The 21,120-nt window shown below is 40.4% G+C and overlaps 1 protein-coding gene across 1 annotated transcript in view; it reads left to right on the plus strand.

The window, feature by feature from the left end:
* Window positions 1–21,120, plus strand: part of LOC139691246 (calpain-1 catalytic subunit-like) — a gene marked incomplete at its 5' end in the record, with an annotated part of 50,159 nt that overhangs the window by 19,743 nt on the left and 9,296 nt on the right. Inside the window, 4 exons of the mRNA XM_071588991.1 lie at window positions 5,451–5,665; window positions 15,338–15,478; window positions 15,991–16,249; window positions 16,868–17,142. Of these exons, the coding sequence (XP_071445092.1) occupies window positions 5,451–5,665; window positions 15,338–15,478; window positions 15,991–16,249; window positions 16,868–17,142 (890 nt within the window). The remainder of the gene's footprint in view (window positions 1–5,450; window positions 5,666–15,337; window positions 15,479–15,990; window positions 16,250–16,867; window positions 17,143–21,120) is intronic.

The raw sequence follows: 21,120 nt of genomic DNA on the forward strand, positions 1-21,120 counted from the left end.
GAAATTTGCATGTTGGGTCGCATTTCCTACAGATGTGAAGTGTGGACAATAGGGGTGGCAGAGAAAAAAAAATTGGAGGCGATGGAAGTGTTTTGCTATGAAATAAAGATGAAAACAGAATGGATAGAGAGAGAGAAACAAATGATGAGGTACTTTTTGAAGAATGGGAAAGTGAGTAGTTTATGGAGGGCACTGACAAGAAGGAACATGTGTTGATGCACCATAGCTTACTTAAGACCATAAACGAAGGGAACAGAGAAGGAAATAATTACAGATGATGGCCAAGGATGAACTATGAGAAGCAAGTGATTGAAAGTGTCATTACCATAAACTATGAGGGAACGTAGGGATTGACGGGTGATTAAACTACGTAGTTTAGCGAGCTGCTACAAACCAACCCTCGTATTGATAACCCGTGATGATGAAATGTATGGCGTAGGTATCGATAGGTGGGGAACCGGTTGGTGAAAAATGAATATTGCAAAAGAATACTAACTTACTTCTTCCCTTGTTCGTCCCTTCCGAACTCCTCCCATCCTCCCCCCGCCGCTTGCCTTTCTCCCACACTCCGCTGCCTCTCACTCCGTGCTCCCCTCGCCTTTTCCGCCGGCAACCTCCAGCGAACGTACGTGAATATTCGAAAAAATATATCAGTGGAACAAGTGCATGGGTATCCGGAGATAACGGCCTAAGGTATCATCCCGCCTCCTCCCCGTGGCCGGGTTTCTCGGTCGAGCAAATAGACGGAAGCGGCGGGTCGAAGGCCTCGAGGCAACCCGAGACGCGTCCTCAAAGGTGTCCGCCTTATTAAAGATTTGTACTGAATTCCGTTTCAAATCCCCCGATGGATTGGTGGATCCCATCCTTGTGACGCTTTCCTGCATTTCCCTTTCGTAAATACTCTCGTCACGGCACCACGGCCGCTTTTCATTAATTGTTTTCAGGATTTGGGTGTTTTTAATTGTCTTCAATGCAATGTTTAGGGGTCAGGTTAGGAGAAGGGGCTATTGAGTCTCAATACCGCCCCAATTAAGTGGTTAAAGAAATGAGTAAATTTTTATTTGATTTTATTCACAACGAAAACATCCTTTATTTTATTTATCTAACGTATTTTATAGAAGTGAGATTGAGACTTTATAGTCCCTTCTTCCTTTTAACTCAAAAATATTACTCATATATTGAAGATAATTACAAACACCCAAGCCCTAGGCGGAGGAAAACCCAACTTGGTGGGAATCGAACACGCGACCTTTGAGTTGCCAGAGCGTTACCCCGACGTCACCGGTACCAGTAGGTCAACGTTTTATGTCCTACATCGTCCCTTTATTTATTTATTCGTAACGCCTGCCAGTCTTCATGCTGTATAGAAAGCCTACTCTTTTCCTCAATCTATCTCGCCTGCCCAACATTCTCCCTTATGTCACGGTGTTCAAAAACCCACTATCTTTCAATGTTTCCTCCAATCAATTTCTCTCTCTTTTTACTTACGTTTGTTTTCATTTGATTTCCCGCAACAACTTCCTCTCTTCGCCCTCCACATTTAGAACTTCAGCGTTTGTCTCTCTATCTGCATAACTTGTTTTCTTCATTCTCGGCAACACTCTCTAGTCAACAAGTCTCTAAAGCATCGAAACCTCTAAAGCCGTCAAAAGTTCATCCTCCTTCCTCAAAGTCCAGGCTTCTCATCCCTAGGCAGCACACTACATATTAAAGTATTCATTAATATTTTTTCTTCACTTCTTCCCTTAGTACAGTTGCCATCAATTTCATAAGTGTTTATTTTGCTAATGCAATTTGTCCTAATGTGTTCGCAATAACTCATTATATCCCCCATGACTATGCCCATTTTCCTCATAAATACTGCCCAAAAACATAGACTTTGGCGAAGCGAAAATTGTCTGAGAATGAAGCCCCTTTAGTCCAATTTGGGCGTTGATGAGCTGCGGAAATATAGCTGGAGGAAGGCGGACGAAGGCGGCAGGGCAGCAAGCGTGCCCCCTCCTATTTACCGCAATGTGCGTGTCATATGTGAGGAATGCCATGTGAGGAATTCGTTTTCATGGCTATGGAACAGATAATGGGAAAAAATATGCATACGTTAGTTTTTGATCCGTTGTTGGCGTTGCCGCCTCCCTCCGAAGACGTCAGGGGCTTGGCTGCCCCCTTTACCGCCTCTCACCCAGTCGATGCTAACCTTATCTCGTCGTCTCCAGGAGGTGATCCACCTCTTGACCGTCACGGTTGGTTTATTCGGTAAAAATAAGCCGTCATTTAGTGGGGAAAGATCGTAGGCGTTTCTGTAATGCATCCGAAAGACATACTTTCTTTTCGGTTTGTCCCTCTGTTACCTGAAGTTCCAAAGATGCTGAAACATTTTATCTCAGAAATTTGAACTCTGTAATGAATCACTCGTTAACCTTGCGTAGTAGTTTTCATAATGTAGGATGTTGTGAGATCTTGTGGTCAAAAAACATTTCGAGGCCACTAAAAGGTAAAGGGTGAAAATGTTAAAATTATGTATTTTTAAAGATTTTGTATAATATTCACGAGTTTTCGAGGACGTAAATCGTAATTAATGGCAATGATTTAAACAAAAGATGTATTTGTAAGAGATGTCGACCCGAAGAGTTGAATAACCATCGAGTAAACTCTATTAATTAAGTTAAATAAATGTTGGTTTTATTTACTCGACGTAACTTCAAGGTTTCGTTTCATTATGAGAACTAACATGGAGTTGATAAAATTATTCTTTATGCATATCTAACGCATTTTACTTGGCTTACCGCTTAATAAAAATTCTGAATTCGTTTGTTCACCTGTTAGACGTTTCATGGAAATGTGTGTGTGTGTGTATATATATATATAACTTATATGTCTATAAAACTGTGTTAATGGCATGTGTGTATATATGCATACACACATATATGCATATATATATATATATATATATATATATATATATATATATATATATATATAAATATCTTCGAAATGGTAGGGCACACATCAGGGTAGGGGAGCCAGATCATTTCCTTGTGCCGCCTGTGGTTTCCCAAGAAGATCTACTGCCGAAATATCGCACTGCTCGGATGAAGATGAGGGAGCCCAGAGACTTGCCCGGGAATCGAACTCCGGTCAATATTCCATACACAATCAACATCGTTTTGATTTTTGATTTGCTCATGCGAGCCTTTTTTGGACGTGGGGACGCGGAAGTGTGCCATTCCGCGGATTGTCTTTTCGTTTCGGGGCCACATTGAAAAACCCATGTTTCATCACCAGTTATTACATTGTCCAAACAATTTTCATCTCGGTGCAAATTGGCTAACACTTCTTCGGAAATGCGCACACGCGTTGCCTGTTCGTCGACACTCAGAATTTTCGGCACCATCTTGGCGCACACCTTGCGCATGGCCAAATCCTGTGAAATAATGCGTTGGACGTTGGATGCAGACAGACCCAACTGGTCTGCAATTTCTTCACTGGTTAAGCGTCGGTCTGTGTTCAGCAGTGTCCTCACTCTGTCCACGTTCGTGTCTGTTCTTGCCGTCGACGGCCGTCCGGAGCGATGGTCGTCTTCAACGAGCTCCCTACCCTCTTTAAACAACTTGTGCTACTCAAATACTGTGGAACGGCTTAAGGCAGTGTCCCCATAAGCCTGCTTGATCATATCGAGGTTCTCAGTTGCCGTCTTCCCGAGTTTCGCACAAAACTTCACGGAATAACGTTGCTCTAAATTCAGATTCATTTTGTTTTTCGACGCGGACAAAAAACTTGCTTCACTGAAAACGGTGTCCTCACTCAACGACAGCCCGCAGGCGACTGAGGTTGGTGTCGGTCTGTTGCTAAGAGCCCCCTCCACCTTACCCTGCCAGGCAGACCCCCCTCCGCCGCTCCGTTCGCGCCAGAGAAAATCAGTCCTACCACTTTTGGGTGCGATGCACACTGCACATGCACATTGCACTGCGATTTATCACAGTGCAATGAGGCATGAAAAAAGCAGGTCGATCCTCTCGTATTTTGATGGCTCACTGGATACCAGGGCTGAGAAAAATGTTCGGCTTGCTTTCGAAAAATAAAGAAGTACCTGGATGTTTTCAAATCCCTAAACGGAATAATACGATATGTTTATGGACAACAAAGCTTTCCTTGTGATACTCACGAAAGATATTAATGTAAGAATTGAATCTAATCTGCGCACTCTTGCGACTAGATATGATATTTGCATTGGCGATTTTTTTTATTATTGTCAGATCGCCTACTTAAATGTGTGTAAATAGACCCAATGTGGGTAATGGAGCGATCTCTTAAAGATGAAGTTGTAGCCACTCGGTTTACATTTCAGCTCATGGATTACAGAAATTGCGATAATCATATGTACTTTTTGTAGCTCAGTGTGAAATTACGTAAAGTAAACTAAGGAAAAAAGTCATGACAGTTAAATAAGATCAAACAAACATTCTGCCGACTTAAAAAAATTCAAGGCCATTTATGCTGTCTCAATCACCTATGAGGTAATCTGTGATCAATTTGCACTTGATAAACGTGTGCAAATTACCGGTGATGTCTTCATGAAATCGTTCCATTCATAGGGGTCTAATAGCCATGCATACGCATATTTATGCTGCATATGACCGACTGATTCAGGGCATATGCTACTGTAGAGGCGAAACCCTTCTGAGGCTCATTCCGAAGGGGAAATGGAATTAATTCCCGGCAGAGGAGACATGAACCTGGGTTAAGGTTTTCCCACCTATGTACTGGTATGTAGTTACGAATGTTTCATCGGAGATATTGGAATGCTGTAGGATGCAGAAATTGCGTTGTCTAATTTCACAACTCACAGATATAACTGGTAATTTTATGCATTAATCTGCGAGAGTTTTACAAAGCCTGTATGAAGTTATGATCATTATTCAACAAAAATAGACATTTAGGCCCACGAAAAGCAGAAATCACGTATGCATATCAATATGCAATCATTCGAAAGTTATTTACGGGTTGATGTCAGCTGCAACTCTCTTATAACGGACAGGGTGGAGAGACCATAATGTCATTGCGCAGCTAGTGAAATTTAACATTTTCGAAAGCGTTGAACCCCCCCCCCCCCCGCCCCACTCCGTCATCAGTTCTCGTACCTACTTGGGTCCCCGTGTCTTTTCGAAACAGTAGCTGTCCCCTTTCCAGATTCCCCCTTCCGATGCTATCACACTACTCTTAAAAAATTAAAGGTGTAAAATTTCGAAGTCTTGGTTGAGTAGGGCATGGGAGGTGGGCATACCTCGAGGTGACCTCAATTATCATATATCAAGCCAACCTTAGGGCGGGTTTGGACTGCATGGTTTTGGACCAGTTTGGGTTCTCGGATGTTTGGTGGTTGTGTTTTAACGTCAACGCATCTCTGAGGGGGGCTGCCCCTTCCCTGCGTTGAATGTGTCGTGCTTTTGCAGGAGATGTGCCAGCGGCCCCGGTTCATCATTAACGACGATTCGGACTCAGACAGCGGCCTGGGGCGGTGCGACCTCGAGGCGGGGCTGTCCGAGGGCCCCGGCGCCTGCGTCCTAGGGGCCATTAGCGCCCTCGCCTCCCTCACGCCCCGTCTCCTTCAGCGCGTCGTGCCTACCGACCAGAGCTTCGAGCCCGGCAGCTACAGCGGACTCTTCAGGTAAGGAACGCCCACGCGTGGTCATGGGCGGTATAAGCGTGACATCCAGTCACTTATATGCCTAGGCATTCCTAAGTCCGACAGTTTTCAAAAGTCTTAAATGTATTTCCGGTACATTTGAGGGTATGCTTGAATGAAACTTATTGCCTGCAGAAATTAACCTGGATTGTCTTCGCAAACGTAAACGTTGTCGTCTTGATTGTATTTCCTCTTGTCTTATTAATTGTTAGTATTGATCGCAGTCAGATATGCTTTAAACCTAAAGGACTGTAGAAGCAAAAGGGCCGGGTTGTTTTATTGGTAGTGCACTGGATTTCCACGCTCAGGACTTTGTTGGTGTCGAAAATCACTCATCCATTCCGATTGGCTTAAATGACCCCAGTTGTTGATAAAAAGCTTCGCGGAAATTAAACTCTTTCCGCTGCCTCCCTCGGTAGGTTGAGATTTATTTAGTCTTCAAGTTAAGTCCTAAGCTGAGTCTCAAGCTAGCGATGTAATCGCATGTATTAAATATATCGCGGTAAGTTTTGTAATGTTTAGATATACCCGCTATAAATTCGGCATTCTTTTTCCATTCCTCTTTCAGCGGCCGTGGTCAACCGAAGGAGGCACCTAATCAGAACAAAACCATCTTTTGACCCGTCCAAGGCACATTAAAATGAGGGGAAAATGAGGCGTCTATTTTATCCCTCCCCAGACTACAACCTTGACGTGGTGGAAGGGCTTGTGCGTTCCGATGACCCCTAGAGCTGTGCTGGCGGGAGTAATAATAATTGCTCCTGGTAGGGTGACCCATGCCAGATAGGTCGAAGGTTAGGAGCCAGACGAAAGGTAGTCCACGCAGCGTCTGTCCCTCAGTGAGGCGGCTGCAATGGCGTCTGACCCCAGTGGGGCGGCCAGTAAGTGATGGTGTCACGTTAAAAACACTATTGAGGAAGGCAACGGGAAACCACCTCAATTATCATTCCCAAGATTCAAATGATGGATACTACAGAGAATATGAGTCCTGGCAACTACGGGGCTCGCCCAATCGGCCGTGTGTCGTTCCTGGCAGCGCGGGAGGCAAGGCTTCCGCGGTCGTCATCCTTCGAAACCCTTGCAAGGGAAAACCAGCAGCAGCATGACAGAAGACGAAGGAGAAGAAGACCAAATTAGTTAGAATAGGTACGTGGAATGTTAGGACAAGCAACCATACAGAGGAAGAGGTCGAATGTATATATATATATATATATATATATATATCACATGGATATAGATATAAGGGAAAGGGATAGGAACATATATAACAATCCGAGATCGTATCAGTAATGTTGTGTTTATCGTGAACTCGAGGTAGGAATGAATGTGGGCGGGGAATTCGTGAAATCAGTTAGGTTTGCTGATGACCAAGCTTTAGTTTGTCAGTCAGCCAAGGGGTTGCAAGCATTGCTTAGTGAATTGGAAATTCAGTGCGACAGTTGTGGGATGAGAATCAATATTAATAAAACAAAGGTTATGCGATTTTCTTGAAAGAAAAAGGCTAAGCTAAACATTAAAATAGGAGGGCGAGAACTAGAGCAGGTAGAACAGTTTACGTATCTCGATAGTGTTTTGGACCAATACGGTCAAAGTAGTAGGGACGTAAGGAGAAGAATTGCGCTAAACAAAGAGGCTTTCACAAGGAGGAGGGAATTGATCACAGGGACGTTGAGTAAGGATGTTAAGAAAAGACTCGTAAAAACTTTGATATGGAGCGTATCTATGTGCGGCGCGGAAACGTGGTCATTTAAGCAGGAGGATAGATGTAGACTCGAGGCTTTTGAAATGTGGGTGTGGAGAAGAATGGAGAAGGTGAAATGGACAGAGAAGAAAACAAACGAGGAAGTACTTGGTATGGTGGGCGAAGAGAGGGGTTTGTTGGGAGAAATCCTATGGAGGCAGGAAAAGTGGATGAAAGGGGTATTGACCGGCAGCGGGATGTTGAAGACTGTGATAGAGGGTTGAATGTTAGGAAAACGAGGAAAGGGAAGGAACAGGATAGGGATGTTGAACGGGATGAAGGGAGGAAGAAAATACTCAGAGCTGAAGAGGGACCTGATGCAGGGTAGGACGTTGTGTTTTGCTAGAGGTCACAAATTATTTAATTAATTGTTATTTCCATCCAAAAACCTACCTTAACTGGTAGATTACCTAATAGTAATATATATATATATATATATATATATATATATATATATATATATATATATATATATATATATATCACATGGATATAGATATAAGGGAAAGGGATAGGAACATATATAACAATCCGAGATCGTATCAGTAATGTTGTGTTTATCGTGAAGATTACTGAAAAGTCGGAATTTTTACTCCCAACTTCCCAAGAAAATGCCGAAGTGTCCACTTTTCAAAGGAGATCATATAGTGCATACATAATTAGTACCCCGCTGGTGTCCACACCCTCAAAGCAGGGATTTTTGCTACTTTCGGAAGCTTGGGGCATTAATCAATTTTACCTTAAATTCGGATTGTAACATGCTTTAGGATGGTGCGGTTCCCTGACTGTCGTTTCGAATGATCATAATAGATAGGTATTCGTCTTCATTTTGCGGCGAGATTGAGACTATGCAGTCTCTTATACCGCCTAACCCCTTGGTAGGTCACTATAATCCATTTCATAAACAAGCGTCACAGTAATGCGTTCATTTTATTATATGGACTAAAAGTTTTATTTTTATTGTACTTATGTATTCTGAACTGTTTATTTTTCATTTATTTTCAATTGTGCTTTGATTTCCTGGCTCTTAAATCCTAGAAATCAAATTAAACTAGTGATTACGTACAATGGTACAGATCAAAACTTGAGGTCCGTGGTCTTTTGTCAGGACTAGTTTTTTTTAAAGTCCAAAGAAACTGCGGGAGATGCCGCAACAGTAACTTTTAACGGAGTCATCCGCTAATGTGCATTTCAATGCAACAATTTCAGAGTGTAAAAATCATTCGCCTTGACTGGGATCCCAGTCAAGGCGAATGATTTTTACACTCTGAAATTGTTGTAGTTTTTTTTTGTTTGTTAACCAAACATATTCCGGCCCCAGGGTAGTCACGATCATAACAACGAAACGTTGGATTTCGTGTCCTATGGTGAATCCACCAGAATTCTCGAATGCTTAAGAGTTAAATCTCAAATAAATATTACCATTTCGGTCGCAGAACTTTGGCTATTAGAATAGCGGGAAAGTTTTTCTTTATGGCGGCAATCTCGAGACCATCACTTGAAGTTCCTACTCGGAATTTTCTCATTTAGAAATATATATTTGGTGATTTATGAATGGAAGAGCTTTTTATAAAAGCAATTGGGAAGAAAACAAGCGAAAAATAACCTCATTTTGGGTCCAACCAAGCTTGATTATTTAAAAAGGTAATATTTGAGCACTCGATTCTTATTTGGACGATGATGAAACCGAGAGAGTACACGCTCTCGTGTGCTATCGAATGCTTGCTCATCGGTATTTCAAATTTGTATGAAAAGAAGTTTAGTAATTTTACTTCCTTTTGAGAAAGATGCATGCTGCCTCGAAAGACGGCCTATCAAACCCCGCCGCACCCCTTCGGGGTGGCTTCGGGGTATTGTAGTAATAGTTTTAGGGGAGATGACCGACGGCTGAGGTCATTTGCGCCGGAGTATTGTGTATATGTAGATGAAGATATTGTCGCTCATACTGTATTATAAAAAAGTTTCAAAGCATTGAACGGGGACTGGAATAATTGAGCTGAAATATGCATAGGCCTGTTTGGACTGACTTAAATGATATTATAGTGCACCCGCATTGTTCAGAGCGTGACATGATTGCTAGCTTAATTTGAAGGTCGCGTCTTTGGATGCCGCGTAGGGAATAGATGCTCTTCACGTGTGCGATCTTTGCGCGAGGGAAGTTTGTGAAATGGGTTCAGAGCGCTTGCTGTATGTCCTCGAATGACTGTCACATTAAAATCCAAATTGATGCAACAAGAATATTTCACAAAAATACGAAACTGAATTTCATCACTTAAGCTTGAGTCAGCGAATCAGCACTAATCTTGAGCACACTTGCCCTGGACCAAAAAAATAGGACATTTCTCGCTCCCCGTTCACGTTCGCATCCGTTATTTTTATCTCCATGAATAGTTTAGGACATGCAATTGTAGTTTTATTCCAACGTGCTCTGTGATCCTTGGATTATATGTAATTGAAGTTCGAAAATCCGTTTCTATACCTGTGGGTGACTGAAATGCTAAAGAATATTTTATAGGAATCACTCCAAAATTGGTGATTAATTATAGGCCTAAGTAAGTTTAAGATACGTAAGCTCATACTATTAAGTAAATCTGAGATGAGTCAGTTTTCTACAGAAGTGCAATGCATTTTGAAAACTCCATGATACTATGCATGCCAAGATCATACCTTCAATTCCGTGAGAGAGATTCTAAAAAGGTTAGGTTTAAGATACCGTTTTTGCCAAGAACGAGATGAGAAACAAGCATCTTCAATCCACTTCAACCAGGAAATAATTAGAATCGTTAGAAAGCATTGTTTTCATAGGTTTCCTTTTACTTTTTACAAGTTTTTCGTTATTTTGTGTACCTTCGATAATTAGGTCGACGAACATCTTTTGTTTGTTTTCTAAGGTGTCGAGATTCCTTTTCTGCTTTTTGCCTACCCTGTTGATATTGGTTTTTCTTGCCTAATATCGTATATGTAGTATACTCGTAATTATTATTTAAGGCTGAAAGGATTTTTTTCTTTGCTTGAATGTTCCTTCTCCCCTCGGTGATGCTGTCTCCTTAACGAAATTGACGCAAGTAATAATTTTCATTGTGTAATATAACAACCTTTTTAATTACCAGTTTTTAATGCATGGTACTTTATCGCAACGCTTCGCGTACTGTGTATGTCTAGTGTGGATACACCCACTGCCATACACCATGTCGGTGGCTTGCAGGGTATCATGTTGGTGTATTAAAAAATCAAATTCGAGAGCACAAAAGATTTCTACGATAAGAATCCTGGATTTGTGACTAATTTCCTTGTCTGATCCATGTCCTAACCCCGGGGCCCCCGATGATCTCATCGGAGATGGCTGCAATTCTTAGAGGTACTCCAATGTATTTTATGATATAAAATGCATTAATTCAAGAATGAAGCCTTAATATGGGCAAGTAGCTCGTAATTCTTCTGAAGCCTTTGTTGAAAGCAGACACTCTTTCTAGTTTGCCCTAAATAGGACACCATTTATCGCCAGTCGCGCGCCTCCCACAATAATCACTGCCTCTACGCATAAATATGATGCTTGAATTTAGCGTGAAGACGTGTTGCTTTTCTTTTTTGACTCGTCAACTCTGCGTGGAAGAATGTTGGGAAGTAAATAGGACCTTTTATTGGGTGAAATATTTTTTTTACATTTGGAAATAGTAATAAACTCTAATACACTATTAATTAGGTCCCATGCCTTTCACAAGGAACAAGCAACGATAATAATGAGTATCTTAATTTGAATCTTAGCCTCCCACCATTTTCCGCCCATACTCCAGCTCAGCGTCTGGTCAGCGTCACAAATGATTAGCTTCTCAACCTCCCAAACCAATTCCCTCTCTTCCCCATGCTTTCACGAAGTCCACTCAATCCCATCGTGTAGCTCTCATCCTTCTCCATCTTGTATGCCATCAACGGGCCCATTAATTTTCCGTTTTAACTCTTTTACTTCCCCGCCCCCTTCCATTTGTTATATTAGCCTGCGAATGCCCGTTTTCCGATCCTCATGCAGCATTTCGTTTCAAAGCCTTCGGAATGCTGAAGAGGATCACTTAGCGATCGAAGTAATTACTTGCTTAGCACGATTCGTGTTTCTATTTTATTTTGATTCTCGTACCGACTTTCAACATCTTTCTGACTGCGGTTGCCGGGTGATTGGGTTATTCCCGTTCGTGGTCTCGCCGGCGAAGGGAGAGTTGTGTGCGTGGGAGTGTGAGCGCGCGTGAGTGACTGCGTGGGCTCGTGGACCTGAGTGAATGTTTTCTCACGTTCGGTGTCATGTTATCTACCTCAAAGGAGACTCTTATTACGGCATTTTTGTCGAATATTTTAGAGTGTAATTAAGGCGGTCAAGTATAATCAAGTCGTCACTTTGGCTGTCCGAGGGGGAAAATTTTCATAAAGACGATCATCGGCATTGCTCCCTTGGAAAAGAGGAAATGGGAAAGGACTCTGCGGCAGATTGGCTCTCCCATGCATAGTAACTGTAGGTTTGAAGTGTTTCGACGGTCATGATGATTTTTCGAGTCCAAATGGCTCAACCCGGAAAATTACAGTCGAACCGGAAAAAATGTCTATTCCCCGGTTCAGGTTTGACCTGGGGTGAGTGTTCTTGCCACGGAGTTAATCTGGCTGACTCTTTCCTTGGGTGAATGTGACGTTGACCTTTTTCTGTTTCCGTAACGAAGGCCAGATGAATGCTGTCGTCGAAATGATATCAAAGGAATTGCCCTAAATGATTATGCCAAATGGGGTCCTGGGAAAAATGAGCCTTCCGTGTCTGACGCAGCGCTGGTGGCCCCACGTTACGTATCAGGCTCTCCGACGAAGCATCTGGGTGGGCATAAAATGGAAACCAGCCGCGTCGAGGCGCGATACCCAGTGGAGGGTAGGTGATCTCTCTACTCTGCATCATTTTGGGTGTCGTTGCCATACGTTGCAAGTTTTCATGGAGCAGCTTACGATGCATACCCCTGCAATGTTTCCCTGGTGGACACGGCGAAGTGAAGCGGGTCTTCATCCCTCCAGACGATATCGATTCATAGCCGTTCATCGTGACAGTAAATAAGAAATAATTCGAGGGAAACATTCGGTTTTCCCAAATTAGCCTTACTCAGTTAAGGCAGCCCACCAAGTTTTATTTATTTTGCATTTATTTTTTGCATTAGTCCGAAAACAGCACTTCGACCTTTACATCGGACTTGGAACATTGATATAATATTTGACAATTACATACTTGGTAGGCAACGCCCATAGGTGCAAATTCCTCCACCAATTTCCTGTGCTTCAGTTCCAAGGATTCCTCTGAATTTATTTAGCGTACTAGTGGCTGCTGCAATCGACAGGTCTTGAATTATGCTCACGGCTGCCACATTACTGTAATCAACCTTCAGTTTGGTTCTAATAGCTCCCTAAAATCTTTATCATTCAAGGATTGGTTTATAGCAGCTCTCCAGGCTATTCTATTCCCTACCAATTTTTTCATACTCTGTTAAGCCCTGCATTTGAGCTATCGTGCTTCAGGCAATGCTCAATTAATTTCCTTCTCTTCCTTGTAAGTGCCCTCCATTGGCTTCTCTTTTCAACCACCCTCCGAAGTACTTCTTCAATTGCTACTCTCTCTATACATTTTATTTTCAGCATTCTTTGGTATTAATTCATTTCCATCCCCTTCTTTTTTCAGTTGCTTATATCGTCAAAAACTAGAAAAGTAGAGTGCGTATATGAGTGCTATTACTATTAATTCGTACCATTCCTAGTAATATTTTCCGTATTAGTAGTTGTTTCTCCCGATGGAAAGCCATTTACGCCATTTTTATTTTGCTTACCATACCACTGCCACTATGTCCATTGCTATCGCTTGGATTCCAGTTTCCAGAGACATCTCCGGGCTTGGATTAGGGGATCTTCGGTTCACATGCGCTCGATGCACTCGGCTACCTCACCACCGTATTCAGGCGCAGAATTTGAAAACTGCTCCTGGTCTGGTTAGCCCAGTGGGCGTGTTTCCCGGGTGCAAATACAAATTCCGTGGGCTCGGGTTCTCTATATTACGCGCCGGTTCGTTACGGTGGTATTTTATCCCTTGAAAACATTATGAAGAGACGAATGTAGCTTATCTAAAGCACTAAGGCCACTCGAGAGGAAGAAAATATGTTCTTAGAAAATGACTTAACTTATCTAACTGTCCATTCAAAATATGAAATGTTTGGTTTGCAAATGGCGGTCGAAGCTCAAATCCGAATTGATTGTTCACTGGGGTGCTTTGATGTAGGAGAGTGAATATCTCAAACCGTGGGAGGATCAACGACATTGATAGTTTAGAAGCTTTGCTTAAAGTGATGGCAGTTTCCAGCACCATGCTCCTCACCGCCCGCTCTCCTCCGACCCAACCTCTCGATCTAACAGACTGTCTTCCTGTGGGGAATGGTGCTAGTGACCTCCGTTGACGGGAGCCTCTCAACGGTAAATGATAAGTCGTAGTCAAGTCCGAGCTGACCTCCAGTCGGCCAACGGCCCGATCCTCAACCACGCTGGCCCGAGGGGCGGACGCCACCAACACGGTCAGGACACCTGCCCCATATATGTGGACCGCAAGCAACCTTCCCCTTTGATCTTTGAGAATCTTGCATCGTCAGGACCTGCCCATACAATTGGCGCCTGAGCTCCGCATTTCATGGCGCAGTCGCAAAACCCTTCCCCACGTAGTAGACTGCTGTTTATTCCGATGACTTCGTCTCTTATTCATGGGATGACTTTTCTTCTCTTCCTTCACTTCCTTTCTCATTTCCCCTTCCTTATTTCCTTTCGTTTTCATGTCTCGTCCTAATCTCCTCCACTTCACATGCGTTCTAAGGGTAAGAACCACTACATACACTGCTTCACGTGTTTTTTTCAACTTTTAGGACCGCGTTTCCCCTCTTTTCACAAAGTTTCAAACTTCGTGAAGGTATGTTGTATGGCATATGTTGTTTTAAGCCCTCATAGCTAGTGGCTGCATGAAAGAATCCTCATAAAATATCCTCAATGAGTGAAATGACGTCATGGAGAATTAGCCACAGCACTTCCATAACCATGATATGCCTTCAGTGCCACCCTTCCCACCACCAGATGCCGTATGATTTCCCTCGGTGAAAATAATTATAATTAATGTATCTATAATCCATCATGGGGAGAGGTTGTAGCAAAAATGGGTGCAAATAAACCTTTTTATGCTCATTTCAGTAATCTGCATTTTTGTCTTATTCTCTATTTAATTACGAGGCATTTTGAGAATAAGTAAAACTTTATTTTCTCTTAAAAATATCATAAAAATTCTTGGGTCGAGTATAAGTCAAGTACAGCAAAATGAGAAAAACTTTAATTCGAAATTTATAATGCAAGTAAAAGTGAAAAATAAATATTAATGTTAAAATAACAGATTTTTGGGAATAAAAATTTTAGTGAATAGGTGAAACTTAAATGTCATGGTAGACATCCTTTATTTTTCATTTAGCAGACTGTATGTATTGGCAACCTAATAGGTTTTCACTGGTCATATGTTGAAATATTTATCCAGAGGAAGCCTCCTCATTTGTGACTTGGCTATTTTCAGCTGACATCGACTTGAAAAAGCTTGGCATTTTTTACTTCTACTCAAATGTATTTATATATGCAAGGCCCTTAGTTACTTTTGATTTTTGAAAAATTCTACGTGGTATTTAAGGGAAGAAGATTTTGTTTGAAAAGTATGAAATCCCATTCACTGGCAGGGATGAAAAGAGCATTTGGAAAAATGTTTTGGTGTAAAACTTAAGCTCTAAGTCAAGTGCTATCTGTGCACACTCCAATTTTTTCGATTCTGCACTATCAATGGCCAATATTACCTTTGTAAATCTAATAATTTCATTTATTTTCAGATTCCGATTTTGGCACTTTGGTGAATGGACTGATGTAGTGGTGGATGATCGGTTACCAACATTTAGAGGACGATTAGTTTACCTTCATTCAGCCAATACTACTGAGTTCTGGGCAGCATTACTCGAGAAGGCTTATGCAAAGTGAGAATTGACTTCATCTTATTACATAACCGAAATTCCATAAAAAATTTAATTATAATATACCTTATTTCCTAAATGCTTTCATTCAATATGCATGTTGGTAAGAGAAATTTAATTGCAAATATTTTTTACTGCATATTAGACTTAAAACTTATCTTTGTTCAAATATAATAGAAATTTTTTTGAACTATCTTTTGTAGTGCTCATAATTTCCCAAGTCTACCACATATGTACTTAATCCAATTGCAATGCCAACACATTTCAGCATTGAAAAATAATTATAGTGCAAGCAATTATTTTTTGTTGATGGAGGAATCTCTTTTAGAAGTATTGAAATGTATGACTGACATCAGTATTTGTGTATGACTGACATCACTACATGTGTATTGTACTTTCTGTGTTTGCCAACAATTTCAGTACAGGAGAGTAACACTCCAGTCCCTGGAAAGTTAGTATGGCATCTCATTCCTTGTTTAATGTAACTTGTTCTTCCTTTTCATGTTCTCTTGCAGGCTTTATGGATGCTATGAAAGTGTTCAACAAGGATGGGGTATATGTGGTGGTGGGTCTGGTAGTAGCAGTGGAGGAGGGAGTAGTGGTGGGAGTTCTTCCAACGGCTCATCGGGAACAGGGCTCACCCAAGCACTTCAAGATTTAACTGGGGGTGTTGTTCAAAGTTTTGATCTCCGTGGGCAGGATCGTTTCCTAACATTCCAAGTTTTGAGTTCTGCTGTACCAAGATCAACCCTACTTATTGTTAGCATTCTTCCCGTAAGTATCATCCAGTTGGTAAATTTTATCCAGCAGTTCAAACCTTAAATGACATTTTAGATGATCTGATGGACTATTCATCCAAATATTTTAATCAAAATAGGCTGTGACAAATCTGTTGACCCTTCTGTCATGAGAGTATTTGAAGTATTATGTACTTGATAACACAAACATTAAAGTGCATGACAATCTAATGCATGATAACCTATTGCGTGTAATTCTTAGGAATTTTGGTTTTTACCTTCTCTCCTAAATCCAGTTCATAGGGATGAGTTTTACTTTCCTCTTGTCAATTTATATGAATGCCAAAAATGACTATGGTAAGATGTCATTATTTGTTAACCATGGTGGTTTTAAATTAGACAAGTAATTATTTTTATTCAAATTCTTAGCACTCAAATGAGGATTCAAATATGATATTTTTACCTGCAACCAGTAGATGTAAAAAATTTTAGATAACAAGAATTTTGGGCCGATGCTATCTTGTATGGGTCTGTCTATAATATATAGTTTTATATTCTGTTATATATGTTTTCCATTTGTATCCTCCTGGGTTAAGGTGCCATCCTGGATTAGGGTGCACAATACTCTGACCATTTCCAAATTCTTCTCTCTTAGGAGAAAGACAGCCGAAGGCAGTTGAGGCTAAGGAATGGCCTGCTGACCCACCACACATATAGTGTGACTGGGATGGCCCGAGTACGGGGTGGAGGGGGTGGTGTCGTCGAAACCCCCTTGGTCCGGCTCCGCTCCAGTGGTGGCCTGGCTATCACTGGGGCTGGTGGGGGAGAGTGGACAGGCCCATGGAGTGAGCGGAGCTGGGAGTGGGATGGCCTCAGTGAACGAGATAAGGAACTTCTATCAGCCCGAATTCGCAATGATGGAGAATTCTGGTGAGTTGAAATTCTCCTGAGATTTGAGACACAGGGGTGGAGGCAGGTAATCCTGGTTAGGGGTTATGTCAAATTAATCACATAATAATAATAAATAAATGAAGTTATATATATTTATATATATATATATGTATATATATATATATATATATATATATATATATATATATATATATATATATATATATATATATATATATATATATCTATATATATATATATATATATATATATATCTATATAAATCTATATATATATATATATATATATATATATATATATATATATATAAATCTATATATATATATACATATATATATATATACATATATATATATACATATATATATACATATATATATATATATATACATATATATATATATATATATACATATATATATACACGAGATCAATATTAATAAAACAAAGGTTATGCGATTTTCTAGAAAGAAAAAGGCCAAGCTTAACATTAAAATAGGAGGGCAAGAACTAGAGCAGGTAGAACAGTTTACGTATCTCGGTAGTGTTTTGGACCAACACGGTCAAAGTAGTAGGGACGTAAGGAGAAGAATTGCGCTATGCAAAGAGGCTTTCACAAGGAGGAGGGAGTTGATGACAGGGACTTTGAGTAAGGATGTTAAGAAAAGACTCGTAAAAACTTTGATATGGAGCGTAGCTATGTACGGTGCGGAAACGTGGTCATTGAAGCAGGAGGATAGACGTAGATTGGAGGCTTTTGAAATGTGGGTGTGGAGAAGAATGGAGAAGGTGAAATGGACAGAAAAGAAAACAAACGAGGAAGTACTTGATATGGTGGGCGGAGGAGGGGTTTTTTAGGAGCAATCCTATGGAGGCAGGAAAAGTGGATGTAGGGGGTGCTGACCGGCAATGGGATGTTGAAGACTGTGATAGAGGGTAGAATGTTGGGCAAAAGAGGAAAGGGAAGGAACAGGATAGGGATGCTGGACGGGATGAAGGGAGGAAGTAAGTACTCAGAGATGAAGAGGGACCTGTTATAGAGTAGGATGATGGATTTTGTGTTTTGTTAGGAGTTATAAAATATTTGTTTGGTAGTTGTGTCCATCCAAAAACCTACCTTAACCGGTAGATTACCTTAAAAAAAATATATATATATATACATATATATATATATATATATATATATATATATATATAGGTTAGGAGCCTGATGAAAGGTAGTCCACGCAGCGTCTGTTCCTCAGTAAGGCGGCTGCAATGGCATCTGACCCCAGTGGGGTGGCCAGTAAGTGATGGTGTCATGTTAAAAACACACTTGAGGAAGGAAACGGGAAACCACCGCAATTATCATTCCCAAGATTTAAATGATGGATACTACAGAGAATATGAGTCCTGGCAACTACGGGGCTCGGTCCAATCAGTCATGTGTCGTGCCCGGCAGCTGGGGAGGCAAGGCTTCTGCCGTCATCATCCCACAAAACCCTTGCAAGGGAAAACCGGTAGCAGCAGGACAGAGGACGCAGGAGAAGAAGACCAAATTAGTTAGAATAGGAAAGTGGAATGTTAGGACAATGATGAGGACAGGGAAATTGGCGAATAATAAGAGAGATATAGACAAGGGGAAAAATAGATATTTTAGGTGAGATGGAAGGATAGCAGGGATTACTGCAGTGATAATTGTAGAATAATATACAGCGGCTGGGTGAGAGCCAAAGAGGGGTTGCCATAGTATTAAATGCAGAGGTAGGAAGAAACGTAGTCAACATAGAACAGGTAATGAATAGAATATTACTAGTAGAGATAAAAGCAGAATGACGAACCTGGTTTTTATTCAGGTATACATGCCACCGAGCAACCATACGGAGGAAGAGGTTGATAGGATATATGATCAATTAGAGGACATATTCGTGGGTGTTCCTTCAGGGAAATATTTGATAGTAATGGGGAATTGGAATGCGAAGATAGGCAAAGGAGAGATGGTGATGAGGCGGGGGACTACGGTTTAGGCAGGAGGAATGACCGCGGGGAGAAAGTAATTGAGTTCTGCGGGAGACAGGGGTTAGTCATTGCCAACAATTGGGTTAGACACCACAAAATGCGCAGGTATACGTGGAAAATGCCAGGTGACTCAGAAAGGTATCAGCTGGATTATATTCTGGTTAGACAGAGGTTTAGGAACAGTTTGATGAATTCATAAAGCTTCCCGGGAGCGGATGCAGACTCTGACCACAATCTAATTGTTATGAAATGTAGCGTCCGTTTCAAAAAGATAAAGCAGGGCGGCAGGATAGGAAATGGAGTGTAGAAGCATTAAATGGATTGACAAGGAAAAAGTACCAGCAGGCCGTAGAGAAAATCATGGAGGATGGTAAAGAGCTGAGTACTATCGAAGAAAAATGGGAAAGTATCAAGATAAGGTTATCAAAAGCCACAAAAGACACTATTGGAACCGTTAATGCAAAAAGGACTAGGAAACCATGGATCACGGAAGAGATGATTACAAAGATGGATAAGTGGAGAAAATGGAAGAATGTAAACACAGAGTTAGGCAAAATGAAGTACAAAGAATTAAACACTAAATTGAGGCGGGCAACATATAAAGCAATAGAAGCATGGTGTAAGACGCAGTGTGAGGATATGGAAAGTTTGCAGAGGAAAGGTGAAATTGGTTCGCTGTGAAGTGCCTTGCCCCATATATATATATATATATATATATATATATATATATATATATATATATATAGTTCACGGTAGTCCAGGGGGTAGAGCGTTGGACTACTGCCCGGAGGGTCCTAGGTTTGATTCCCAGGCAAGGCACTCTGGACACCTGCAGCTCCACCCAAGCTATGTGATATTTTGGGTACCAAGTCTTCCTGGGAAACCATAACCGGACAGGGAAAGGAACTGGCCCCCCTACCCTGATGTGTGAATTTCATATGCCGTCGGGCTTAGTACTGGGTGATCTCTACCATCACCTACCAAACCGACCTTCCGGTTTATTACTATGTTTATGGTTTATATATATACATACACATGTATGTACATATATACATATATATATATATTATATATATATATAAATAATATATATAATATATATATATATTATATATATATATATATTATATATATATTATATAATATATATATATTATATAATATATATATATATATTATATATATATATATATTATATATATATATTATATATATATAATATATATATATATATGTATATATGTACATACATGTGTATGTATATATATAAACCATAAACATAGTAATAAACCGGAAGGTCGGTTTGGTAGGTGATGGTAGAGATCACCCAGTACTAAGCCCGACGGCATATGAAATTCACACATCAGGGTAGGGGGGCCAGTTCCTTTCCCTGTCCGGTTATGGTTTCCCAGGAAGACTTGGTACCCAAAATATCACATAGCTTGGGTGGAGCTGCAGGTGTCCAGAGTGCCTTGCCTGGGAATCAAACCTAGGACCCTCCGGGCAGTAGTCCAACGCTCTACCCCCTGGACTACCGTGAACTATATATATATATATATATATATATATATATATATATATATATATATATATATATATATATATATATATATATATATATATATATGGGGCAAGGCACTTCACAGCGAACCAATTTCACCTTTCCTCTGCAAACTTTCCATATCCTCACACTGCGTCTTACACCATGCTTCTATTGCTTTATATGTTGCCCGCCTCAATTTAGTGTTTAATTCTTTGTACTTCATTTTGCCTAACTCTGTGTTTACATTACATACATACATATATATATATATATATATATATATATATATATATATATAATCATTATATTATATATATATATATATATATAATATATATTAATATTATTTATATATATATATATATATATATATATATATATATATATATATATCATTATATTATATATATATATAATATATATTAATATTATTTATATATATATATATATATACA

The sequence above is a fragment of the Hetaerina americana genome, unplaced genomic scaffold (assembly GCF_022747635.1).
Source record: "Hetaerina americana unplaced genomic scaffold, ioHetAmer1.1.p SCAF_31, whole genome shotgun sequence".
In the NCBI taxonomy this organism is placed as follows: Eukaryota; Metazoa; Arthropoda; class Insecta; order Odonata; family Calopterygidae; genus Hetaerina; species Hetaerina americana.